The sequence below is a fragment of the Rhipicephalus microplus genome, chromosome X, assembly GCF_043290135.1.
Source record: "Rhipicephalus microplus isolate Deutch F79 chromosome X, USDA_Rmic, whole genome shotgun sequence".
Taxonomy (NCBI): domain Eukaryota; kingdom Metazoa; phylum Arthropoda; class Arachnida; order Ixodida; family Ixodidae; genus Rhipicephalus; species Rhipicephalus microplus.
In genome coordinates, this window is record NC_134710.1 from 63,712,960 (window position 1) to 63,740,191 (window position 27,232).

The 27,232-nt window shown below is 43.7% G+C and overlaps 1 protein-coding gene and 1 long non-coding RNA gene across 2 annotated transcripts; one reads left to right on the top strand and one right to left on the bottom strand.

The window, feature by feature from the left end:
• Positions 1 to 2,271: 2,271 nt before the first annotated feature.
• Positions 2,272 to 2,673, top strand: LOC142776864 (uncharacterized). Its single transcript, XR_012887855.1, has 2 exons — positions 2,272 to 2,380; positions 2,472 to 2,673. It is a non-coding gene; the product is annotated as an uncharacterized LOC142776864 (long non-coding RNA).
• A 1,272-nt stretch (positions 2,674 to 3,945) lies between these two features.
• LOC119177414 (uncharacterized) lies at positions 3,946 to 14,170 on the bottom strand. The gene is made up of 3 exons (XM_075876352.1): positions 13,991 to 14,170; positions 11,793 to 11,891; positions 3,946 to 4,074 (listed from the first exon to the last, which is right to left on the bottom strand). The coding sequence occupies exons 1-3, from the start codon at positions 14,168 to 14,170 to the stop codon at positions 3,946 to 3,948; spliced, it is 408 nt and encodes a 135-aa protein (XP_075732467.1).
• Positions 14,171 to 27,232: the final 13,062 nt, after the last annotated feature.

The window sequence follows — 27,232 nt, forward strand, 5'->3', positions numbered from 1 at the left end:
CATTAGCAGCTGCATTTAATTCAAGTCGGGCATGACTTGAATATAAGGGTTCAATTTTCTCAGAATTTAGGAATCACTTCCTCTCCAAGGCAGTCCACACCATACGGGAAATCCCGTGGAACTTTAGAATGTTTGTGACTATACATTTTTGCCATTTGGGATGCATTAGAGAGAGAGAAAATTTAATGCGGAAAGGCAGGGAGGTTAACCAGAAAACATATCCGGTTTGCTACCCTGCACTGGGGAAAGGGTAAGGGGAAAGGGAGGAAGAGAAGCACAAACACACATACACACACTCGCACACAGTAGTGTCACAATCGTTCTACGAGGCGGGTCGCTCGCAGAAACTTCATCAGCGCCTTCGTTGCTTTCTGGCGTGAAGCTCGATCTTTCCGACATTCCAAGATTGACTGCTCAGAAAATGGCTGGTCGTCGAGGCGAGCAAACACTGCTGAGAGGGACTGTCGCTGAGAGCTGTACTGGGGGCACTGACATAAAATATGTTCAATTGTTTCGTCATTGTCGCAATGGTCGCATGTAGCGCTGTCTCTCATTCCGATGCGGCAGGCAAAAGCGTTCGTGAAAGACACCCCAAGCCACATACGGCAGAGAAGGGTCGTCTCGGATCGGGGTAGGCCAGATGGAATAGTAAGTCGTAGGCATGGGTCCAGGCGGTGAAGACGGGTGTGGAGAAAACCGGGCGTATTCCGCATAGACCTTGCGATATCCTGCGCAAGCGTATTAATCTTTGCTGCTGCGTCGCTTCTTGATAGTGGAATAGGTTCCATCACTCCATTTTCGTGAGCATTCTTAGCTGCATTGTCGGCATGCTCGTTACCGATGATGCCGCAATGGCCTGGTAACCACTGAAAAGATATGTCATGTCCTTCGTCTATTAGGTGATGGTACAGTTGTCGTATTTCGAGCGCCAATTGATCTTGAGGTCCACGACGTAGAGTATTGTGTAGACATTGGAGAGCTGGTTTCGAATCAGTAAAAATGCTCCATTTTTGTGGTGTCTCTTGGTCAATCCTGCGGAGTGCGCTGCGGAGTGCCGCGAGTTCCACGGCTGTCGATGTCGTCTTGTGTGATGTTCTGAACTGGATGGTTTCGGCTCTTGCTGGGAAGATCACAGCTCCTGCAGATCCTCCAACAGTTGTCGAGCCATCCGTGTAAAGTTTGACATGATCTTTGTATTCTTCGTGTAGCATGAGTAGAATCATCTGCTTTATTGCGACTTGTGTGATGTCTGATCTGCGAACAAGGGAAAGTAGAACTTGCCCCGCCGCGGTGGTCTAGTGGCTAAGGTACTCGGCTGCTGACCCGCAGGTCGCGGGTTCGATTCCCGGCTGCGGCGGCTGCATTTCCGATGGAGGCGGAAATGTTGTAGGCCCGTGTACTCAGATTTGGGTGCACGTTAAAGAACCCCAGGTGGTCAAAATTTCCGGAGCCCTCCACTACGGCGTCTCTCATAATCAAATGGTGGTTTTGGGACGTTAAACCCCACAAATCAATCAATCAAAGTAGAACAACGCCACAAACCGAACTTAACTGGTTGCGCAGATAATGCCCGAATGCTACATGTAATACATAATTGGTTATGCATTGATTTTGATTACTTAAATGTCTGAACACGATTATGTACTACTGATCCCATAGGCCAACACAAAACAAATTGTGACGTGAAGCACAATAGGCTCTTGTCATTATATTATACGTGCCATGTGTACAATTTTGTTTACGTTCATCCTATCAATTATGTAATCTCACAAACTGTTCATGCTTACGTATGACACCGTAATCAGGTAATATACTAAAACTAAAACATCGATCAGCTAGGTGCAAAGCTTAGAATGCTGTTTCACAGCGTCACGAGAACTGGTATGAAGTCTGAACAAAAGATATCGCAATTTATTTAGGGCTTATTTAGGGGAGTGTGTTACCACGACTGCGGGTCGTGGTAACACACTCCATAATTGTAACCCTTGAAATTACATCCAACAACTTCCATGGTTTCCTCAGGTTATATTGCTCTATCTAACAAAAATATAATCCTCCAGTTCAGATAAGAGTGGTTATAATACACAATGGCCAGATAGTGAGATAGCGAACTAAACAAATAAAAAAGCTATATCGCACGTTATGGGAGTTTAGTACACGCGTATAAATATTTAACTATAGGCTGAACTACAGGAATGCCACAATCAGGTAGAATACTGTGTCGTCTAAATGTTGTGTTGCATTGCTAGCGGCACAGTGTCCTTATTTTTTGCAGTATGCCTTGCACCAATGCTGTGCTGGAATCGGCTACGGATTCATGGGGGTCCTGCTGTACATATTTGGATGGGACATTTCGTTACCTCATGCAGTGCATGCCGGGGTAAGTGGTCTCTTGTAGAGTGTTCCTAGCAACCATGAACCGCAGCATCAATGTTTCTCTTCGCTACTTTTGGGTTTTCTCTCTTTCGCAGCTGACTGGGCTCAGCGTCAGTCTTGTCCATGGTCTTCGCACTATCATCAACGTTCTGTCGTTGCTGTCTCTTGAGCCCGACTAGCACACCCGTGAAAACACCAACAGACATTTTGGATGCCACCGGAAAATTCATCAACGCTGACGCAGCACGACCGAACTTCCTGGAAAAAAGCTGTTTTATTAAATCTCTTTGTTTCACATGGGTTTTCACGTTCCGGTAGAAAAAAAAAAAACCTTATGATTGATAGCAAGGCCAGAAGTCATAGAGTTGCCTCTAACTCACGACTTGGAACCGGGCTCTCAGTGAGACTGGGGAAATAGCATTTATTCGAACCTAATATCCACATGATCGTTTAAACAGAGCAGACTCGAGCATTCCACAAAGCTCTGTTTTGGGTCCACTACCTGTTATGACTAGCCTAATTGCATTTCTTCGGTTGTACGATTTATCAGGCAACTGACCCGACTTTGTGGAGATGTCTCCGGTGATGATGATAACGATGATGAAACGTGTTTTTCAACGTTACCTAAAGGAAGCCGCAAAAGCCCTTTGTTTTCAATATTGAAAGCTCATACGAGCGCGATGCCTTCCGCCCCAAGTATTGAACAAGCTAAGTATTTTCTCGCCGAGAGTATTGAATAAATATCTTTCAACAACAAGTTTTGAAAATCAACTTGTAATGATAAAGAGTGCCTCCGTTGTCCCCTATCTGCTCCATACTTTTCTGCGCTTTTAATGCATTTCCTTCAAAAAAGGACAAAAGGACAAAGTCAGTCTTATCCATGGTTCCTTCAGCACACCTTGACCTCTCCTGTGGCTATGGCTACTTTACATCTTTACATGATGGGCGTATGTGACGATAACTCCTTTTCGCACGGGCGTCCGAAAAAGACACCCGAGAACGAGAAAGCCACGGCGACCAGACAAGCGTGACATGTTAACTGCCGCAAAGATAGAAGGGACGCGCCCCGCCGTGGTGGTCTAGTGGCTAAGGTACTCGGCTGCTGACACGCAGGTCGCGGGATCTTCTTCTATGGAGGTGAAATTGCTATAAGCCAGTTTGCTCAGATTTAGGTGCACATTAAAAAACCCCAGCTGGTCCAAATTTCCGGATCCCTCAACTGTACGGCATCCCTCATATTCATATGGTGGTTTTGAAACGTTGAACGCCATATATCAATCATCAATCAAAATCGGAAGGACGCATACATACTAGCCTAATTCTATGAACTGTAGATAGAGCTAACCTAATAAAAGCCATCCTTACTGGCCTCAAGAGCCGCAACAGGAAATCAGCTATTTGTTAAGCGAAATCGAGCGCTATATTTCCGCACCCAGCAGCACATTTGGCTCATTCATTAGAGTAATAGCTCAGCGGCTCAATGAGCCAGCGGGCCCTGCAAACGAGCGGAACGCGAACTGCGCTGAGCGATCCAGCGATATTACGGAGCGAGCGACTCGCCTGCTCATTTCATCCCCTCAGCGGAGCAGGCGCGGCGGAGCAGCTCTGCGCGGTCTCCAGGCAAAGCCTCTCTGCTCCATCAACAGTAGCGTCAACCATGTTCAACAGGTGGCGCAGCAATGCGCTCGGCTGTAACCACTAAAACAAGCGGAGCATTCACACGACAAATATTGTACCGGTTGTCTTGCGCTTCGCTAGCCCTTGGGCTCCTCCACTGGTCCCGCTCTATATTGACACGGCTGCATTGTTTCCATATCGCGAACGCTTTTTATACAGTGTTACGACAACCTATTGTGGCAGCTTCTGATTGATTTTCGATAGGAGCAAACCATTCATACATTTAAGCGCTACAAAGGTGAACTGATACTAGCTTCGCGTTAAATTATTTCAGCGCCGTATACTCAGCAACGTTACCCCCTCCTCTCCCGCGGGCGAAAAAGACAGTCGGCACGTTTCCTCTGCGCCTGAACGTCGATTGTCCATGGAACATACCTGCAACTTCTCCTTGTTGAATACTATGAATAATTGATTGATCGATACGCTGATGTCATATATGCCTCACGGTGACGCCGAAAACGCGCCAGGATTGATTGATTGATTGATTGATTGATTGATTGATGGATGGATGGATGGATGGATGGATGGATGGATGGATGGATGGATGGATGGATGGATGGATGGATGGATGGATGGATGGATGGATGGATGGATGGATGGGGGTTTAACGTCCAAAAACCACCATATGATTATGAGAGAAGCCGTGCTGGAGGGCTCCGGAAATTTTGACCACCTGGAGTTCTTTAACGTGCACCCAAATCTGAGCACACGGGCCTACAACATTCCCGCCTCCATAGAAATGCAGCAGCCGCAGCCGAGATTCGATCCCGCGACGTGCGGGAACGCGCCGGGAGTGTCCGTACAATTGCTCTCACAATAAAATGACTTCAAGTTCATTTTTTCATATCATTTACGCATTTTATACATGTTCTGTCATAATTTCTTCATTTTGTGTTTTCGTTTGATGCCACATACCAGTCCATTGTTACTGTACACCATTCAGTAATATCTTGGCAATTGTTACATGAAATAAGGAAATGAATATGCAGTTAAAGCTAGTCCTCTTCCTAATAAGGTATGTTTTTAAACACACAGTATGGGTGATCACCATCATTTTGGGCTGCAATGGGTACCAGTCATTATGATCAGCCTCCAAAAATACTGTCACGTGGTTGTGACGTGAACCAAGCAGCCGGCGGTCTACCCGAGAGGAAATTCTTCATTTGGCCGAATTTGTTGCCGAGTAACGCAAAATCAAGCTACAGCAAAACGAACTGTACAATGAGAGCGGCGAACAGGGCGCTGGTAGTCGATAATTATCCGCGGCAAGAAACAATGACATTTATACATGCGGCGTCGAGCCTTCGAGCACTATCACTAGTGGCCTCGTTTATTCTGTAGCATGAACTCGTCTGTTCGCCCTTAAGCTTAAAAAAAATGATCTCAGACATTTTGGCGCGATTTGCACAAGGCACCATCTACACAAGGCACCTGTGATGGGCCGGCGTCATGAAACACAGAAAGAAAGGAGCACGCGGGGAAATACTTTTGCTCAAACACATTCAGTGGCTTGGCAGAAACAGTGCTGTGATTGGCAGCGCGAGCTGCGATCCGACAGCAACACGACCACTTCTTTCCGGAATTCCCGCTTTCACATTTTTAAGTGCACGTCTACGTGTACATTTAATCAATGGCTCCATTATTTCTTTCCATGCCAGTGCAAACGCGCGCTTCCCAAAGGGAGACGTTGGCCCGCTTTAGTTCAGGGAGAGGTCGTGGTGTGGCGCTGCGCTGCTTACGTGGCTAGAGTTACTATAGTTGCTACCTAAAGGTAGCATATACAGTAACTCTATACGTCGCGCGTGCTTCCGAGCGCTTTCCCGTCGCAGATGCGATAGACATGTTTACCACTCCAATATCTTACCTCTGTCAGATTTGTTCCTTTCTGCTCCTTCTTTGTGGTTCGAAGCAGCGCCGCCACCGCGTCACAGCGCAGCGCATGCAGTTGCGTTGCAGTGACGGTTCCCCATTGGTTGCCCGCATAGCGCCACGAACGGCGACACGCTATCTCAAAACACCGTATCTCTTACAGAGCCAGCATTACCGCCAACATTTTCAACACGAGGAATGCAAGACACCACCTCCCACAGTTGAACTAAAGATTACTTCATATGATTGCCGTCGGGAGGCAGTGCATGAGGGGTTCTCTCCCCATGCCCGCAGAGCACACGCGAAGGCTAGGCGATGGGCGAGAGCAGGAAAGAGCTATATAGAGGAGAGGGCCGTGAACGGCTGGATCGGGTTCACCTGGCTGGCATTGATATAATATAGGAGGCATTGGTTTAAATTACGATTGCACAGAACGGGGCATATGACCTTGTCCGAACGACAACGTGTTTTTCGAGACAAGTGCACAACGTCTGAGTCACTTTAGAGTGTAAACAAGATGACCTGCGTGGAGGAGTCCACAGAGGAGCCCGCCGATCTGCAATGAAAAGAAAGAACGTGTTTACGAACGGACACTCAAGGGACCAAGCAATGAGAAATAAAAATAAAGTCAGGTAGTCTTTACAGATAGATCATAAGAACAGCAAACACTGATTAGAATGGTCAGCAAATTAGGTGTATCCAAATAATTTATTAGGTAAACGTGTGCTAGAGTTGTCTGAAAGTAGCCAAGAACGAGTACGACCACGTTCGCAACTTGCGTATGTCTACAACGCTCAAATTTTACGCGTATATTGAGCGACTTGTCGACAAATGAATGTGTACTTATCAATACCCTAGCCGGCAGAACCTGTTCAAATTTTAAAACTAAACAAAGCAGACAGGGTGCACATTTTATTGAAATCCGTTTTCTATTGTTATATGGGAAGCATTTTGTTTGCGTACTGCAAGCACGTTTGGCGTCTATCTTCGCATCCATCTATCAGGCCGCCTACTTCTGGGTGCTCTCATGATCACCCCTTTATCTTGAGGTATACATAAAAGTTCGTACGGCAGGGTAAGATGGTTTGAAGAATACAACTCGCTGGTCATGACATCAATGATGTCACAATGTCGTCGCGTACGTCGTCAAACACTTTCCAAGAAACACCCGGGGGAGGGGCTTGCCACAAGTGATAGACATTTTATATCTATCCTGGAACGGCGAGAACACACATGCATGGGTAACTTTCGTTATGAAAATGTTTTCATAGTCAGCGTTGACTGGACGAATGCGAACAATAAATGTCAGTGTCCCAGCAGAAATTGAACCCTATAATTCTGCGTGGCAACGAAGTATTGAATTGAATTGAATTGAAGTTTATTTGTCCTGAAATTCTTACAGGATAGGGAGCAGAGGCTAAAGGCTAAATAGCCTGACATGGGGCCTCTGCTCCTAAATACAGTTTGGTACGCAGGCCGCTCAATCTGTCGCATATGTTTTCAGAAATAAATATATAGCACAACAAATAACACACAGAAATACATAAATAACACAATAAATAAACCATAACACAACAAAATTTAGCATGGTCTTGTCACACCATTTCAGGGAAAACATAAGAAAAATCACTTTATCACAAAAGCGTCACCTGAAAAGAAACTTCATTACAGAATGTAAAAGAAAGCATAAGAAAAGCAACTACAACACATAACTCAAATTGATAGATAGGATATAACAAATCAAGTACAGAAACTTTAATAAGCATACTCAGTATCATGGTTCATTAGGATGGACTTGATGATGGTGTTCGAAGGTATGGAATTGAAATCTATGAGACCGTGTAAACAATTTAACATTGTGGGTATTTGATACTGAACGTGTTGCTTGCCATAACTTGTCCTTTTGGCTGGGATTTTCCGGCGTTGCTGGCGCATAGTATAATGAGTGTTGTCAGGCGGGTTCTGAAGACACTGTGGCTTGTTTTGTTTAATCCACTGCAGAAGTTTGAAATGATACAGTTTTCCTATTGTTGGTAATGCGTATTTTTCAAAGAGTGGTTTGGTTTTCAAGTCCATACCATGGTATGGCTCGAATGCTCGCAAAACTTTTTTTTGCAGAACTAGTAATTTTTAATTGTTTGTGTAGTAGTACCCCATACCTAGGTACCGTATGTCATTTTAGAGTAGAAAAGGGCGTAATATAATTATATTGGTAACCATTTTGGTAAGAGTGGGCTGAGCTTATATAAACATCCAACGGTTTTACTGAGTTCTACCGTTAGTTTTTCTATATGTGTGTTCCGTGTCAATCCCTCAGAAAACCATACACCTAGGAACTTCTGGCTGGTGACTTGCTCTATCTCTTTGCCCTGAAATAAAACAGTTGAACTATAGTTACGTGGGGCAAAGACAATGTATTTCGTTTTACTAACATTTAGTTGCAGTTTATTCAAACTAAGATACGCGGACAACTTTCGTAGGTAGTCATTAACCTGGTGTTCAAGCTCTAGAATGGATGTACCGCTAAAGAATATGTTAGTGTCGTCTGCATATATTATCAACTTGGGAGAACTTGGGATATCACACAGGTCGTTTATATAAATTATGAACAATATAGGACCAAGAATTGACCCTTGTGGTACTCCTCTTGTTATATTTAAGTAAGTGGACGCACTTTTGTTTATGCAAACATATTGATGGTGGTTTGTTAGATAGTTTTTCATTAACTCAAGAACCACACCACGTACCCCATACCTGCTAAGTTTAGCCGTTAGTACTTCATGACATACCAAATCAAACGCCTTTCTAAAGTCTATGAGCAAACCTAGTGAGTACAGTCTATGTTCGATGTTTGTGATCAGTTCATGTTTAATATTAAGCAAAGCTGCTTCACAAGATTTATTTTTTTGAAAACCTTACTGAGCCTCAATGATCACATTGTACTTGTAAAAAAATTTGTACAAGCGTACGTTTAATGCATTCTCAAATACCTTAGATAAAACAGGAAGAACGGATATTGGCCTGTAGTTTGTGAACAGCCGTTTATCACCACCCTTGAATACTGGGCACACTCTCGCTATTTTTAGGCTGTCTGGGAAAATACCAGTTTCGAACATTCTATTTATTATATAAACAATCATTGTAGCTATAATATCAGCAACGTATTTTAGCGGAGTTGCCTTGATCTCATCAAAGCCAGCGGCTACGTTATTTTTAATCTGGTTTATCAATTGTATTACTTCCTCTGATGTCACTGGGGATAGTGACACGGAGTTTATAAGCCTACACTCTTTTAATGTAACACAGGGAGCTATATTGCTACGGTTTTTATATTCTGCACTGGTGACAAAGTACTCATTCATCTTATTCACTGCGTCACTATCAGATAAGGTACCTGCATTAGTATGAAAACATAGCGGTGGTGGCTCTTTTTTTCTCTGACATTAGATTCTTAACCTCGTCCCACACCTTCCTAGAGTCATTTTTTATTTTCGTAAATAACTTTTCGTAATATGTTTCCCTCGCACGCTTTAAGGCGGTGTTCAACCTATTTCGGTATTTTTTAAACTCTGACAACGCCTCCAAGTTCCGTGACCGAACAAATGTGTGGTACATTTTATTTTTTGTTTTAATCATTTTTCAATAGCTTTTCATCAATCCACGGCTTCCTTGCACGTTTGGGTTTTGGTTTTCGCAAGGTCATTGGAAATGCTTGATTATAACATAGTTTAAGTTTTTCGAAAAATACCTCGTATGCTGCATTCGAATTTTTTTTCTCAAACACGCACGTCCAATCGACTGATTGAATATGTGAGCGAAACACTTCCAAGCCTGCAGCACTAATGCTGCGAGATAAGGCTTCCACTGTGGTTTCGCGTTTGACTTGCATATTTGGCAGTAAACAAAAAATTGGAAAATGGTCGCTTACGTCAGCCGTTAGCAGTCCAGAAAACAGTCTCGGGAATGAATGTTTGTTACACATATGTCGAGTGAAGTTGCACTTTTTTCTGTTAATCTTGTGGCTTCCGTGATAAAATTGGTGCATGCAAAGGAGTGTATCATTTCAATAAACTTTTCAGCTGCAGTGTTACTCGATAACATATCTATGTTGACGTCCCCCATTATTACAAAACGTATAGAAAATCGACATAGAAAAGAAAGCATACGCTCTAAATACTCAAAAAAGTCTATTTTGTTGCCCATTGGTGGTCGATATATTACTACAACTATTAATTTCTGTAGACGAACCGACATACATTCAACGCTGCTGTTTATTAATGAACACTCAGAAATAATTGCATGCCTTAATGACGTTTTAACATAAATTGCTATGCCACCACCTCTACCGCTTGACCACACGAAACCATTATATGAGTAACCAAGGAAATGTGGCGGTTTTTCCGTGTCTGGTAGCCAAGTTTCCGTGTACATCAGAATATCAAAGCTGTGGGTGATCGAGGCATAGAAGTCACTAAGTTGTTGCTCTTTATTTCTAATACTACGCGTGTTTAGGTGTAGGATTTTAAATGGTTTAGAATCACATGAGAAGGTTTCGTTAAAAGTGGCAACACATTCCACCACAGAGCCAGGCCAGGCCTCGGAAATACTTTTCAAATAGAACCTAGTGTTCGTGTAACGTCAATTGTGGTTGCAGTACTAGCTATCCAATTTTATAAACATTATATTAGTACTCCTATGATTCGGCCGTCATGTCGGGTTAACGTAAATTGTAGTTGGACGTCATCCGCTGAAGTTGATCTGTGTAGCAGTGTTGAGGGTTACCTTCCTCACACGCACCAGAGCAAACACCAGCGCTTTACATCAGCTTACCGCTTCTGGTGTCACTAATATCCATATGTTGCTGTTGGCATCGTTACGCGATTGCAAACAAGTGCTAATATATAACACAAGCGGCTGTTTAACGTATACGTGTGTGCATGGTATTATAAATATATTGAGCGCCACTTCTTAACGTCTCGCTCAATAAAAAAATTAAAACGCATTCACCTTGCATCCACATGTTTTGCATAACATCAATTCCCAAGGTACGTGGAATATGCCGATATTTTTTTTATCACTCCTTATTACCGTTCGTGTAGTACATACAGTGTTGACGATAGCGGCGGCATGGTGGGTGGAGCCCGTGTCAACGACCATACCAAAATGAAAAACGTCTGGGTATGGCTAAAAATAATTAGCTACGTCACGCAATGACGTCACTGCTACAGAGTGTACAGGGTGTTTCAAGAAATCTATCCAATATTACTGAAAAGTTACAAGAAAAAGGTACCTGTGTGCTACGTGTGGCGTGACATTTGCTGTGACAGAGGGCACCTTCAGATGCGTACATGTATTAATAACGGTAGTAGTTGGAGAAATAAAGCAATCAACTCTTTACCAGTGAAAATAAGCGGTAGAATCAAATGGGCGAATTGAAGTGCTTCTTGCGAACAGTCTATAGCCACTCTGAAATTTCCTAAAGGCTCACCGCGGGGCAAAGAAATCGGGCTAATTCAGCAGGCGAAAGGGAAACCGACGCACCGAACGTTGCATCTACCGTTGACTTCGAAAACGCCCTAAATGAAGACACTGTTTTCCTCGCATTGGGGGTGGAGGATAAGCGAGTGTCAATAAGCGGCCATGCGGCAAGAAAGCCTTGCCACGAAACGTAGTAGATTCACTGTTAATAACGGCGAGGTAAACAGTGTTGTCATTGAGGTCGCATTAAGGGCCTGCCATTAGGGCTTGTTTCCATATCCCAAAAGGCGCATAGATCTTCTTCGGTCGCCGTTCCAAATAGAAAAAAAAGAATGGAACGGCAGCGTTATTTGAACAATCGCGTCGGTGACTCGGCGAACAAAGTTGCTCACCCCTCCAAAGATGCAGTCACCAGGGCTGTTGTACGTTTGCATGATAACGATGGCATTGATGATGTAACAGAACGATGCCGTCAGTTGATACACGACGAACTGAAACGACCAAAATTGGCGAAGAACAACAACGTGTGACAGCGGTACTTGCGACGCGTGTGCAACTGGCCGTGTGTGTGAACGGCGTATTACGAAATATATATATATATATATATATATATATATATATATATATATATATATATATATATATATATATATATATATATATATATATATATATATATATATATATATATATATATATATATATATATATAATCGAGTTTGCGGAAGAACGTGAAGCGCTATCCCATATTTGTAAACAGCGCTTGCCGTCGTCGGCGTACTAGCGACGTCGTGGTGCGCAGGCTCCGCCCAGCCCAAGGCTCGCCACCGTTCTCCATGATCATTTGCTAATGGGCACAGCAGCGGCAAAGCTGACTCCGAGCAGAGCGCATCGGGAGCCTCCAGCGTGAACACGCGGGAAGACGCGCTGTGCCCGGATGCACCTGCTGTGCCGGTGATCACGGATCGCGATGGCGAGCCTTGTGCTGGGCGGATCCTGCCTGCCGCGACGTCGCTACAAGCGCCTCAGTACGTCGACGGTGCCTACCGCTGTTTACAAAAATGGAATAGCTCTGTGTGTATTCAAGGCCCTCACCCCTCGTGAAGCTTTGATGAATATGTACATCGATGTAATTATGTGCGGCGTGCTGCCTAGTTTTTTTCACAAATCTCATTCACAATGGAATACCAACTCGCCCAACGTTGTATTCTTCTGTAACAAATTCATTCTAACAGTCGCTCGCTTCCGTGCGTGGTGCTCAAATTCTCTTTGCTTCTTACAGAGTTATAATTTTGAATGGTGCGGAAAAACTGAAGACACAACTTTCTCTCGACAACTATTGACGGACGTTAAAGAACCAACTCCAGGTGGTCGAAATTTCCGGAGCCTTCCCCTACGGCGTCTCTCATTATCATATAATGGTTTTGGGATGTTAAAAAAAGGAGATAGACAACTAATGAATGTGACCGTTATCGAGGGTGCTTAACATATAAATCGATCAGTTCGTACGCCGATTTAAAACAGTCACTAATTATTATCTATGTAATCACTTCAATAATGGTGCATATTTCATTACGTAGTCATCCAGTGCTTTTTTTAGCAAAGCTGATAGAACCAAAGTATCGGTTGATGAAACGCAGCTTAAAAATACCAAATGCCCACACCGGCATGGCCCTTAAATGTGGGACTATTTTAAATAGTTCCACAATGTAACTTTGGTTCGTATACGTATTTACACCTGTTATGTTGAAAGTATTCGCTATTCAAGCTATTCGTATAATGAATGTCATACTTTGGATGTATAGATGCAGGCCCAAACTGGGATGGTTCGTACATGCCTTACGGACTAATAAAGTATATTTTTATAATTATCAATATTCTGAACAAAAACAGGGGGGGAGGCACACGGAGCTGTGAATTAATAGTCGGTGAGAATATTTTCTTTTCATTGCCCTACTTGTTTTCTTCACGTGTAATTACTTAAAATTCACGTGCATTCATACAGAATATCTAATATTATTTGATCGCACAAATACTGAATTTGCATGAAGGACGTGCACACGTACTAATAGGGAACATCAAAAAATCAATATGCCCTGGAGAAAACCGAATGAAAGACCAAAAAAGTAATAGAATATGGGGTTTCAGGCACCGACACCACAATAGGATTGTGAGGCACGTCGTAATGGAGAACTCCGGATTACATTGGAACAGCTAGGGTTCTTTGAAGTACACTCGGTACGCGGACGTGTTTTTTCCTAATTATTCTTAATTCACTCACATCAAAAGCAAGCTGCCGTGGACGATAATGAAATCGTCGTACTCGAATTTATTTACCAACGCTGTGCCTTGGGCGCGAAACTTGATCGGCATGAAGTTCCCGAGGATGGCTTGGTGGACTAGTTCGTAAGGCATCACGAAAGTCTACAGCGCACGTAAAGGATGTCTACATGTGCGCTGTAGCCTGTCGGGATGGGTGACTGGGAAAAAAAATACTAGTTCCCACTCCTGCTCTTTTCCTCAGTCCTATCTTCGTGTGCAATCCCATCCATGCCCCCGCTTCATTCGATTATATATGCCGCGGACTCACGTAGATGGACGACGGCAGGAAGGTGGAATCGGCTTCCGAGAGCAGCGCGGAGAAGATGAAGTGCACGTCGTTGATGCCGTACGTCATGGCCGTCAGGTACAAGAACTGCTGGCTGCGGGACTCGACGCCGAACATGAAGTATAAGCAAGCGATTATAGAGCCCAGGATCTGCGAGCGCATGCCCATATACAGATAAAGGGTTTAAAAAAAAGAATCGTGGAGGTCCATCGCAAAGCGCCCACGTGCTGTAATAATCGATGCACTGCACTTGAACAAAATGTCACTTGCGCAAAATGAACGTCACTTGCGCAAAATGAATGTCACTTGAACAAAATGAATGTCACTTGAACAAAATAAATGTCACTTGAACAAAATGAATGTCACTTGAACAAAATGAATGTCACTTGAGCAAAGTAATAATAATAGACAAAAAAGGAACCGAATGAAAAAAGCGTTGTCTCGTAGTTTGTTTCTTTCGTGCGCCTGTTTGTTTATTTATTTTTTCACAAGTGCCATTTACAATGGAATACCAATTCGCCCGACGCGGTGTTCTACGGGTTCATGCTATCAGTCGCTCGTTTCGCTCAAATTCTCTTTGCATCTTAGAGGGTTCTGTCGTACTGCACTGCATTACAATGCTGTTCATAAAAAAAAGATTGTACAATTCACGTTGAGAGTATGAGGTCTAAAGATATATCTAAATAAAAATATTCTTCACACTGTGTACGGATACTCCCACGTGGGTAGTCCGCTGCACAATTTTCTTTTTTGTACGCAGACACCTTTGCCCAGTAGTCTTGTATCGCATTCTTTCTCTCATCTGTACTGATCCAAATCACTTTAACTTGTCCTTGCAGCCTTTGTTTCTTTTTTGGCAGTCACCAAAGTCCATGCAAATCGAATATAGGATCGAGTGGCACTCTGGCATCGACTCACGACGATGCAGTGTCTTCTGCATTGTCCTTGATTTATTCCGAAATGAGGACTGCGCAAGTTTCTTTTTCATTGTTTACGCCTCTAATCCCCATCGTCCTCTCTTTTGCACGCAACTCTTCATGCCCAGCCGTTAGTCACTGCTATAGGAGCGTGAACTCAACGTGGCTAACGTTCGTGTCCAGCCTCGTTCCCACGAGAGGTGAAACATGAGTTCCACCACGCCGGGCTTTGTGCCCGATTTCGCACACATAAGCGCGGCACTTCTATGTGCGCCACCTTAGAATTACTGTATGCACTATCTAAAGGTAGCATATACAGTAACTCTACGCCATCTCGCTTCGAGTGGCCGACGCCATTCGATGAGATAGTGGACATATAGCCGACATGAAATCACGAGGCCACTTAGTTGCGCTAGTTGGTTCAAGTTCATTAAAACTGCGCAGAAGACGGAGCAAGTGCAAGGGACAAGACGACGTGCTGAGTTTGTTTTCGCGGGTGCCTCCGCCTGCGCTATTTCGTCTTAGCATTAAGGAAGTGATAATAATACCTGAGGTTTGACGGGCCAAAAGCACTATTTATGGAGGCACGCTGTAGTGCATGGAGGGCTCCGGAAAGAACACCTGGCGTTCTTTAACGTGCACCCGAATTCACGCACGCAGGCTTTTATAGCACGCTGTTTTTATCAATATGGAGACCATTTCTTTGTTTTGACTTCCAACATAGCCGTTCATAAGAAGCAGGGGTGCTTAAACAACAATGTTTCAGAAACGAAATACAAGTGTTCCACGTTATCTTTTCGTAGAGCTATCTTTTCACCCACTTTTCTTTCTTGACATCTACTATATGAGTATTATTACTATAGCATCTATCCTTCCCTTGATTCATTGATTGACTGATTGATTGATTGATTGATTTATCAATTAATTGATTGGTTGATTGATTGATTGATTGATATGTGAGGTTTAACGTCCCAAAACCATCATATGAATATGAGAGACGCCGTACACAGTAAATATTTTTACACCCTGAAGGGTGTAATTGAGCTTGTCTCATGGACGACATCCTAAGGGTGTTAATTCAGCACCTTCCAAAAAGGGTGCTTTTCCGTGCACCCTTAGAATAGGGTGTACATGTAAAAAAACTGTAGGGTGTTACAAAAACACCCTTAAGGAAGGGTGCCTTCGATGTCCTTCACTTTTTTAGCACCCTCTGAGGAGGGTGCGAGAAGGGTGCACAAGGGTGTTGAGTGCCCATGGCAGGGGTGCCAGTATTCTTTTAGACTGCACTTATAGATATCAGCATGCACTGATTACACACTACTTGAAGAAAGTGGTCCTGATTATTAATGGTGCGCCACCTGTCGAGCTCCATTCATTGCGTGTGGGCAAAAATATTAACACGTACAATCGTGTATGAACTTCTGCTGAATCTATATATACTTCACAGTATATGCATAATGCGCGTTACAGAAAACTAAGCCTTGCTGCCCTTGCATATTGCATTTATTTATTATGCAATTAAAACTTATAAACTTTTCTTCTACCACACAACTTTTTCATCAGATGTGTAACATGTTGACGTATACGTACACTACACACACAACACCTCAAATGTTTATTATATTTTTTCAGTTTCACTTTATTGACAATTCTTTAAAACATACAATTACACTGGTTCAGTTTAGTATATTGCTTCAAGTACATAGAGACTACAAATGAAATACACGCTAATATATCCCTATAATTCTTTCAAGTATCTACAATTCCGGTGGTTTCAGTTTACTACTCCTTCATGTACACAATCGGTTAATAGGAATGAAATACAGGCAAATATATACTTATAATTCTTTAAAATATATACAATCACCATGATTTCACTATATACGCCTTCATGTACACAAAAATATATACGGATAGTGTTTTCAAATGTATACAATCACAGCGGTTTAAGCTTTGTATTCCTGGATGTATAACAATTGGTTATGAGAAATGATGTACATGAAAACATATATGGGTTTTCGCACATATAACTTTAGCGAATACCTAAAAAACCAATACAATGATCAGAAACAGAATAAGCTAGAAACGAACACAAAACTGAGTCAGGACACACAAAAAACAAAAGGGGTAATGCATAATAACGGCTAATGACACAGCTGGGTCATTTTAGCCAAATGTCCCAGCCATTTTGGCAACCATCTCAAATATATTCAAAAAACTCGTGCTGCATTGAAAATAGTGAACTTCTGGAATATTTAGGAGAGGAAAAATGTTTGGTCATGTGGCTGCCTTCTGAACTTCCTCGAATGCCGTCTAGGTGTTGTATGTGAAAAATTTTATTTTAAAAGCACCGCTCTTTCTTTTTATACAAAACTCGGTCTACATGTTACGTAACAAGAGTTTAATTTGGGCGAGTTGGTTCATCGTGGTTGTGCGCTAGTCACAGCGCGACAACTTAAGGAACAGACAGAAAGGACAGAAAAGAGCACCGACTGTCAACTGAATTTAATGAATGTGCTACGAGCGCTTTTATACGGAGTATATGAACCGTGCTCATGCGCGACGACACGTGTGAACACTACAAAATAATTTTAACTGAGAAAAGAATACTCCCTCTCGGAAAGGACAAGTGAACGTGTAGTGATGCACTGATCATTGGTTTACCTGATAAAAAATACTTCTACAATCGTTAAATTGGCATTAAGTAAACCTATTCTCGTGACTAATGGTGCAAGATTGACTATTCCTGTTGCTGTTTAGTACACACACATTTGAAAGCTTGCAAGGGGTGGAAAATAACACGTTAATATCATATCTGCTGGCAATTTTTTTAATTGTGAGACACGTGATGTGGTATAAGATGCAAAGGTTTTGGTCATTGTTTTTTGTTGGTCCGCGTCTTCTTTAACTTTACTTTCTGCAGGAGGGTTTCCCAAACGGGTGTGATGATTCTGTTGGTATATCCAGCATCTTGTAGTTTTTCAATCTGGTTTTTAAGCCTGACCTCACCCTTGTGCTAACATGACTTCTGAAGGGTGGCCTGAATACATGTGGTATCAATTCCTCTTTCTACTAATTTTGAATGCCCACTATCAAAAGGCAGAACATTCTTAGCACTCCTGGGCTGATAGCACCAGCCAATACCCCAACAGCATCATCACACTCGTTTGCGAAACACTCCTGCAGAAAGTAAAGTTAAAGGAAACAGGACCAAAAGAAAAACAGAATGACCAATGACCTTTGCATGTTACACGGTACTACGTACATAAGGTGTCTCACAATTTTAGGGAAAGAGCCAGCAGCTATGACATTGTTGTTTTCCACCCCTTGCAAGCTTTTAAAAGTGCATGTATTTACAGCAACAGGAATAGTCAATCTTGCACCATTCGTCACTAGAATAGGTTTACTGAATGCCAATCTAAAGTGTATGAGATACCGCTAACATGTGGAAAAGTAAACATAGGATAAACTGGGCAATGCTTCAATGATCGAGCAAGACAGCATGCTTTAAATGTTAAGAATGGCTATAGTGGTCTCATGGCCGGACACCGTAAAGAATGTAGGTACAGTCCTGGGTTTCATAAAACACGGTTTTTGAAAGAAAGCAAGCAGAAAAAATGAAAGATTTTAGAACTTTTTATCAGGAAGGCCAAGGATCACTGCATCAGTACACCTTCACTTATCTTTTCCGAAAAAGAGTATTTTTTTCTCGGTTAAAATTATTTTGTCATGGTCACACATGTGTTGTTGCAGATGAGCCCTGTTCTTGTGCTCAGTATAAAAACGCTCGTAGCACCTTCAATAAAATTCAGTTGACAGCGCTCTTTCCTGTCCTTTTTGCCTTAAGATTTTTATTATAAAAAGAATTTTATTTTCTTAACGTTTCGTTTAATGATAAGTTTTCATTTTATCACAACATGGAGCAAATTGCATCCCAATACGGACAAAAATCGCGATTTTGTGAAATTCGTGATATTTTCTCATATATTTCAGCAGCTTGAGAGGTCTAAAGATAACGTACCCTCAAAATATACTTTCTGTGGAGTAAGTATTCACTGCTCAGATATTCATACAAAGTGCAATATTGCAATAAAAAATGCAAACATAACACATTTTGGCTTTATTCTTGCAAGAAAATGTGGCGAAAAAATTCCACTAATATTATTGAGCTTCAAATACCTTACAGAAGCACATTTACTTAACAGGTAGACCGAATTTGCTTCAGAAAAAATAATCGGTAGTTTTAAAACCAAATTTTCCACAAACAGCACACAGACGGCATTATGCCAGGAAGTTATAAGCCAGCCACATGAACAAAACTTTTTTTCTCACTGAAATATTCTAGCAGTTCACTGTTTTCAACGCAGTAAGTCAGCACATTTTTTTCAAATACTTTTCAGATGGTCGCCAAAGTGGCTGAGACATTTGGCATGGAATGGTCCAGCTATATTTAAGCAAAATAACTTACACAAATAACAATATTTGTTCATCTACCATGACCACACTAGAAAAAGTTGTTCAGGCATTGTGACACTAAAATTTTCAGTGTCGTACTGCCTGAACAACTTTTTTGATAAACGCCAAACTCACGCCGAGAAAAAGCCGCTCTATCACGGTGGTTGTTAAAGGCCTTGCGGCCGTAGACAATGTTGAAAATAAAAAAAAAATCAACTCATCAGTGCTGTCACTCCTTCTTCGTCTATACTGACGCGGAAGATTTTTCGGTCATCCACGTGGAGGTTCAGGAACTAGGCTTGCTCTAGGCTGGGGCTGGGGTATGCCACGTAGGACGTCAGTGGCACCCTCTCGTCCTGTAATAAGAGCAAATATTACTTCTCATAAAATGATGTTCGGGCTGTTCTGGCATGAAGAATCTGTAGTGTGTATCCTTTGAAATGACGTGTAATTGACATTACACTGAACTCGAAGCATACAACCCATACATTCCAATAATTTCGTATGATGAAGATAAGATAGTTTTCCAGCATACAGCAAATTCCCGAATAGAGGTGAAGTGTAGGACTACAGCTCGAAAATGGCACTTACGGAAGCCTGAACTCACCTAAGAATCAAATTCCTTATAGGGTAGTGAGCCAGTGTGAAAAACAGTTCTTAAAGTACAACGTTCAGAACATGTAGCATTAATCAGAACGCACAAGAAACTTACCTCTTCGTGTACAAACAGTGAAGGCATCTCTACTTTCTCTTTTACATGAGAACAAATGATCTTGGGCGTGGCACTAGCGAAGAGGTCTGCAAAAAAAGTAAAAGATTTACTGGCTTTAATCACGCCTCTGACAATTTGAGGAATTGTGACAATTCAGCAATCAGTGCAATTCTGACTGCCTCTATAAGGGCATCAAAAATGAACAATTTTCTTGTTCTTTCTACCCTCACAAGAAGCTCCGTCCATGGCATCTAATCCAAATTTGACGCTGTGCTTCTTATTTGCCTGCTTTCTAGACGTAGGGCTGCAAACATGTATTTTGTGGAACTAATCTAGCACAGAAATTCGTCATACATAATTCAATCATCTTAATTCATTGTAATTTGATAAAAGATGTGATAGCTCGTCCAGTTTTTAAAGAGTTGCGGGCCTGCAATAGGCACTGCCTAGCACGTATAAAAGTATTTCTTTTTTAAAAAAATCTTCAAAGCTTGCTTTCAGAAAAAGCGTCAAGCATATTTCGACAACCAAGCCCATCCTCTGATGGCAACCAGGGGCACGCTATTAGCGATTATTTACCACAGGATTTGCAAACGCAACCCGTGCCTAAATATTCAGTTTAAACACAATCGAGCAAGTAGGAGCGCTCGAACAAAACCAATGCGCGCGGACGCCGTCTAAGTTGCAGCAGCCATGGCTTATGCTAGAGCTACCGCACATAGCTCCCACAGTCACGTATACTGTCTCGATTCTGTTATAAAGCCGAACGTTATCGCAGATAAAAGCAAAGCACGAAAACAGCAAACAGAAACGAGGGAAAACAACGCACGGCGATGGCCACAACAACGCGCCTTTGGAAGTCTACTAGATCTTTCCCTGTTGCTGGTGACACATGTCCTAAATATTTTAAAAGACCGACGCGCACGTGCTGGGAGCATCGCGGCATATCAGCACCTCAAACTATACCGTCTTTAAGCAAAAAAAAAGCCATTTCGTACAGTGCGCCTCTGTACATAAATTTTTCTTTTTCTTTCTTTTTTACGCTTACACCTACAGAAGCACGTTGAACATTTGAGTATTAATATAAATGTTATTACGATGTAGCCTAAAGCGCATCTTGAAACAATATCAATCACTTTGAGAGGTGTAGAGACAATGTGCGATCAGCAATGAATCGCGCCCTTGTTAAGTGATCCCATCACTCACTGTATGAGTGATGCAGGCACTTACACAACATCGCGCATAGCAGTGTGAACTCGTTAAGTCACACGTTTAATCGGGCATCTGCAACAGGCCCGCGAACGCATGCTGTTGTAAATGGCTGGCAGCCTACTTCGGCAGAGCTGCTGCAGGCGCCCAGCTAGCGCTGTATGATTACTATTTACGAAAACAGTACACTCACTGTTAACAGGCCCACGTTGTCCGTGTCCGCCACTTCATGAATATATATTCCTTAATCCGAGCGTCACTTCGAACACGGTGTCATGCGTGACCACCATTGAATATGCGCCTGTTCGCTAGAACACACACAGCGACCAAGACCCCAGACCAACGCAACGCATTTTAAAGACGGATGACACAGAGCGAGCAACGTTGAGAGAGAGGAGGAGGAGGCACTGACGGCGGCGCCGCAGCTGTCGACGCAGGTGTTCGGTGACGCAACTATTCGCTTATCTACACCGCCGTTGTGGGGGCGGGTGGGGGACCGCTGGCCCGGGTGAGCGGGGGGGAGGGGGAAGCCCACCAAGACGGCGCCGAAAGGCAAACGCTGTGGTGCATATGGCGGGCGGCGGTTCGACGCGGAAGGCAATCGAATTGCGCTTCAAGAATGACTCCTTCTAAATGGCAACTCTCCTTCCGCACAGCGGCGCAGGTTATTTACCAGCCTTGTGTTCTTTGAGTATTTTGACGAAATGCGACTGCAGTGGGCGAAAAATAGTGAAGCAAAACTTGCGGAAAACAAAGTGCACCCCTGAACGGCCAGAAACAATAATTATTTCGTCCTCGGTGGCATTAGCGGGAGAGCATTGCTACACAGTTTTCAGAGGAATTTCTTTTCGCATTGTCCGTGTCTGGCGATTCCGCGTATGGTTCCGCAAACACTGAATGCGTAGTCGAAGCTGGAACAAATTAATCCACAGTCGCGGATGTTTAGAAGGCTTGTCACGCACCACGAAACGTGCCGAGGTTGTTATAACAGACTTTTTGCTGACCACATGATCAGCACATAATTCCATATGGTTGCCCAATGAGCTAGCTGAGCACATGTAGCAAAGGCATGGCACGTTCTTGTTAAACGTTCTTAATATAAACTATGGTTGTGCATAAGTGCAGTGACAGGTTTCCGTGTGAATTGGTCATAACCCACGTTTTCGAGCGTAGAAGCGCCTCAACGGAGCTAATCAGCTACCACAGCAAGTTCGCAAGCAACGATGAGGTAGGAGAATGTGCAGCTGTTTTCCATGTACTGAATAGTCCGTGTACAGTGCGTTGACAACCGCCATTCTTTAAGCCACCTCCCATATAGACTCCCAGTCTGAAGAAGCGTGGGACCTTAAACACTAAGAAGCAGTGCCCCCCTCCCGCACACACACACACACACACACACACACACACACACACACACACACACACACACACACACACACACACACACACACACACGGAATTCGAGGGCGCATGGTCTAATACACACACATACTTATTCACAGGCGCACACACATACACGTATACACACATACGGCCACACACACCTGCATGGGCGCACACATGTGCACAGGTACGCTTAACACAAGCACGGACTCGCACATACACGCGCACGCACACATGCACGGGTGTACACAAAATCGCGCTTACACACGAACACATGCGCAGGCTCACGCACACACACCCATACTGGGGCGAACATTATGTTCCTGTATATATTCCATAGCAAACATGTAGCTTATAACCAACGCTAAGGAAAGCTTTCGTAACATGGATTGCAGTTAATTGCCATTATAGATGAAACGCGATTTGCTTCTGCTGGCATTCTGCTGTATTCGGAGAGCACCTTCACATACTCTAAGCCAATTAGGCCGTCATTTTACGCAAGGTCCACATATTCGTGCAGTAGCTACGCTGCTCGGCCGCCAATCGGAAGGTCGTGGGTTTGATGCCAGCCGTGGCAGTCGAATTAAGACGGAGCCGAAATGGTAGAATCCTGTGCACTGTGTGATATCAGCGCTCATTAAAAACACCAAATGGTCAAAATCTCTGGAGCTTTCCACAACGACGACCCTCATAATCATATCGAGGTTTTTGAGACGTAAAAGCCCAAATATTATAATTATGTGTTCTTCTTATGCTAAATATTCCATCTGATGAATCGTCACCTACACCCTTCTCAGGCACAAAAGCACCCTTAGAGCCTATTTTAGGGTGCTATCGAGGCAAGCACCCAAATAAAAGGGTGCTTTTTTTTCAATCGACCATTTATGGGTGTTAAAGCGTGTTTCAAATGGTGCTTTCTCGTAAAAGCAGCCTTTTTACACCCTTTTGTGTGTAAAATTTTTTTACTTTGTAGTGGAGGGCTGCGGAAATTTTTACCACTTGGGATTCATTAACGTGCACCCAAATCTGAGCACACGGGCCTACATTTCCGCCCCCATCGGAAATGCAGCCGCCGCAGCCAGTATTCGATCCCGCAACCTGCGGGTCAGAAGCCGAGTACCTTAGCCACTAGACCACCATGGCGGGGCCTATCCTTCCCTTGGCTCCATTACCTGTTAGCTCTCAGCAATGTTAAGAAAAGGAAATTGGACAACCATCCGTTTATGGCACGAAACCACAAGAAAATGCGCAGGGATTTCTCAAAGAAATAAAAAAGCCTCTTATTTACCAAAAAAAAAATTCTGAACAATGCCGTGTCCGTCAAAGAAAACTGAACCATCAAATTTCCACTTCCTTCATTCTGTCAGTATAACTGTATGATAGGTTTTTATCGTCGGTGATCTTAACCATTGGCGACTTTGCACTCTTCATCGTGGGAATCATACATTGACTCGGTTGGCTAAAGATTTGTCTCTGAAGCTCGAATGGGCTCGAAAGAATGTCTATATTTAGTGCACTAAAGTTACACGACAGAGCACTTGTTTTGGAAGACTCAATCAACGATGGAATGTACGGGTGCTTGTCGCCCTGTATACTGGTCTATATACGAACGTGCGTCCATTTTCACTTACAGCTTCAAGAAAGTTGAAGAGCCCGTGAACGCTGCCAACGTAGCGCGTCGTCACTTGCTGGAACGCCACTTCAAGATCCATTTGCCTTCAGGGGGTAAAAAAAGGACGAATGCGAGGTTTTTCAATGTGTGCACTGCGCCACCGGACAGCATTCGTGTAACCAGTGAAGGCGCCACTTCGGACATAAACACCGCTCGTGTTTGCTATATACGAAAGGCTGCGTGCGATTAAACATTCATCAACTGCTCGAATGGGCGCGTCACTCGTAACAAGAAAAAAATGGTAAGACAGCGCTGCATACCTGTTAGCACGTCAGACTATGCACAGCCTTTGATCGAACGCGAATACGCACGATGATGACGGCTCTCTTTTCATGGAGCGTACCCACTATATGGTAAGTGGACAATAGTCGTGAAACAGGATGTTATTTATTTATTTATTTATTTATTTATTTATTTATTTATTTATTTATTTTTGTGTTTATTTAGTAAACCCCACGGACAAGAAGCTTAAGCAGGGTGAAGAGGACACACAAGATCCTTTCTCCAAAGCACAAAAGGAAACGAGATTGTGACACGCTTTTTCAAGTTTACTACGGTCATAAGATAGATTATTCTAACTAATGCACGAAATAATTAGACTATTCACAGAAATGGATCAGAGGTCACACGATTCTCTCAAGGGCGCTGGAGGAAATGCCTGAGTTAGTTCATTGTTTGATTGATTGATATGTGGGGTTTAACGTCCCAAAACCGCCATATGATTATGAGAGACACCGTAGTGGAGGGCTCCGGAAATTTTGACCACCTGGGGTTCTTTAACTTGCACCCAGATCTGAGCACACGGGCCTACAACATTTCCGCCTCCGTCGGAAATGCAGCCACCGCCACCGAGATTCGATCCCGCGACCTGCGGGTCAGCAGCCGAGTACTTTAGCCACTAGACCACCGTGGTGGGACTCAGTTAGTTCATTCTAGTCGCCTGTATCGTCACCCCCGGAAAGTCTTTTCAGGCCTGCGCCCAGCAATCTAACGTCAGTTCCGCCCGGCCGACTCTCGGGGAAGCCGCAGCGGCAGCGAGCGCAGCACGGGCGGCGCGGGTCAGTTCGGCGGCGTGGTGTTGACGGTGTTTCACGTTTGTTGCTTTCCGTTGTTGTTTTGCGGCAATTTCGTTTCCGTGCGTGATGCTGTAGTGATGCGACAATGCCGAATAAGTGTTGTGTACCCGGATGCACCGGCAACTACAAAACAGGAAAGAAGATACAAGTGTTTTCCTTCCCTAAAGACGCCAACGCTCTCAAACAATGGCTACACGCCATTCCTAGGAAGGACTTCGTGCCGACTTCGTGCACTAAGGTAAGAATTTGAGATGCTCCTGTTCTTAGCTTCTCGTTGCTTGTTAGGGTAGAAATCACCTTTGATGGGAAATACTTGAGCCTGTGGCCGCCGGGCCTCGCGAAGCGCTGACGCCAGCAGTTGATGAGAATCGCCCAGAAAGGCACGTTCGCAGCAAGGATGGTCAGCTGCGTTTTGTTCACTAACAGTGCCGTGGTGTCGTCCATTCTTGCAAGCTCTCGGTGGAAGCGCTTCGTGGAGTGCGGTGACATTACGCTCCCGTGTTTCCTTTCATGTTGCTTGTACCGCTTAGCGCAGCGCTTTTATTTAGATGCTTGCGAAACGTAGGTAGACTTTGTTTTAGCTACACGGACTGTAAACACGGTCATGCAAACGGGAGCGCATTTTTTTCTTTTGAGAAGTGGCGTCTCAGACGTTCTTGAAACATTTGTGCAGGTGTGCGCGGATCATTTCGACGCTTCATGCATCGAGAAGACGACATCGTACACGGATCCAAGGACAGGGAGAGTTATTGAAGTTGCACTCCCAGTACCACGGTTGCATCCTGGATCTGTCCCAACGGTATTTCCCGGCTGTCCGTCCTACCTATCAGTACGAGACCAGAGCACGAGAGAAACCCCTGACGCCAAGAGGAGCCGACAAGAAGCCTCCCAACTCGCCCGTGCTGTAGAAGAGTCGCTGGCGTCATATGAAGCGGAGCAAGAACGAGACCGGTTTTCGTCCCTCGAAGAACTAAGGGCTCACCTGCAAGGGGTGTCAGTGTCTCCGAAGTGGACTGTGATTCATAAAGAAGAGTGCTCCATGTTTTTGAACATTATCGACTATCGTGAACCTTATTTGACTGCGTCATTGACCGTGTTTGCAAACCTTGAAGTCTTTGCCTGCTATCAAGGTTCACCAATCAAGAACCTTGGTAGCGCTGTTGTACCAGACTCAGTTCAAAAAGTAAGTTCCTTGTTGGAAATTTTGAACAACCTGTCGATGCTGTCTGAGGAGCGCTGCACTTATCGCCACCTGGCTCAAGCAATACATTCCCTTCTGGACAAATTGGAAGCCAGCATTGATTAAGGCAAGAAAGAGACGGTGAACTTTATGAAGGAGCAGCTACTACTCCTTTCTGCAGAGCGCATTCAGTATAGCGCACAGGTGATGGTCTTTGCATGCATCTTGCGTACAATATCACCACAAGCCTACAAGTTCCTGAGAAGCACAGGTACACTAACTTTGCCCCACCCAAGCACTATTAGAAATGTGTGCTCGTATATTCAAATGTGCCCACAAGTTGATTCTTCTGACGACACTTTCCTTCAGTATGTGTCTCAGAGATTCAAACATCTGCAGCGACATGAACACACTGTGACGCTGATGCTTGACGAGATTCATATCAAACCTTGTTTAGATTACAAAGGTGGGAACATATGTGGTGCAGCAGTTAACTCCAACGAAGCGGCCACATCGGTGCACGTGTTTATGATACAAAGTTTGCTGAGCGCATTCAAGGAGGTGGCGCACATTCTTCCGGTAAAAACCTTACAGGGTGAAGATCTTCATTGCATGCTGAA

Coding starts and splice junctions, on each gene's coding strand:
- LOC119177414 (XM_075876352.1), bottom strand. CDS start 14,170: ATGCGCTCGCAGATCCTGGGCTCTATAATCGCTTGCTTATACTTCATG. Junction 11,892..13,990: donor TCCTGCCGTCGTCCATCTAC/GTGAGTCCGCGG, acceptor TGGTCGTTTCAG/TTCGTCGTGTATCAACTGAC. Junction 4,075..11,792: donor GTGACTGCATCTTTGGAGGG/GTGAGCAACTTT, acceptor CGCTTGTTTTAG/TGGTTACAGCCGAGCGCATT.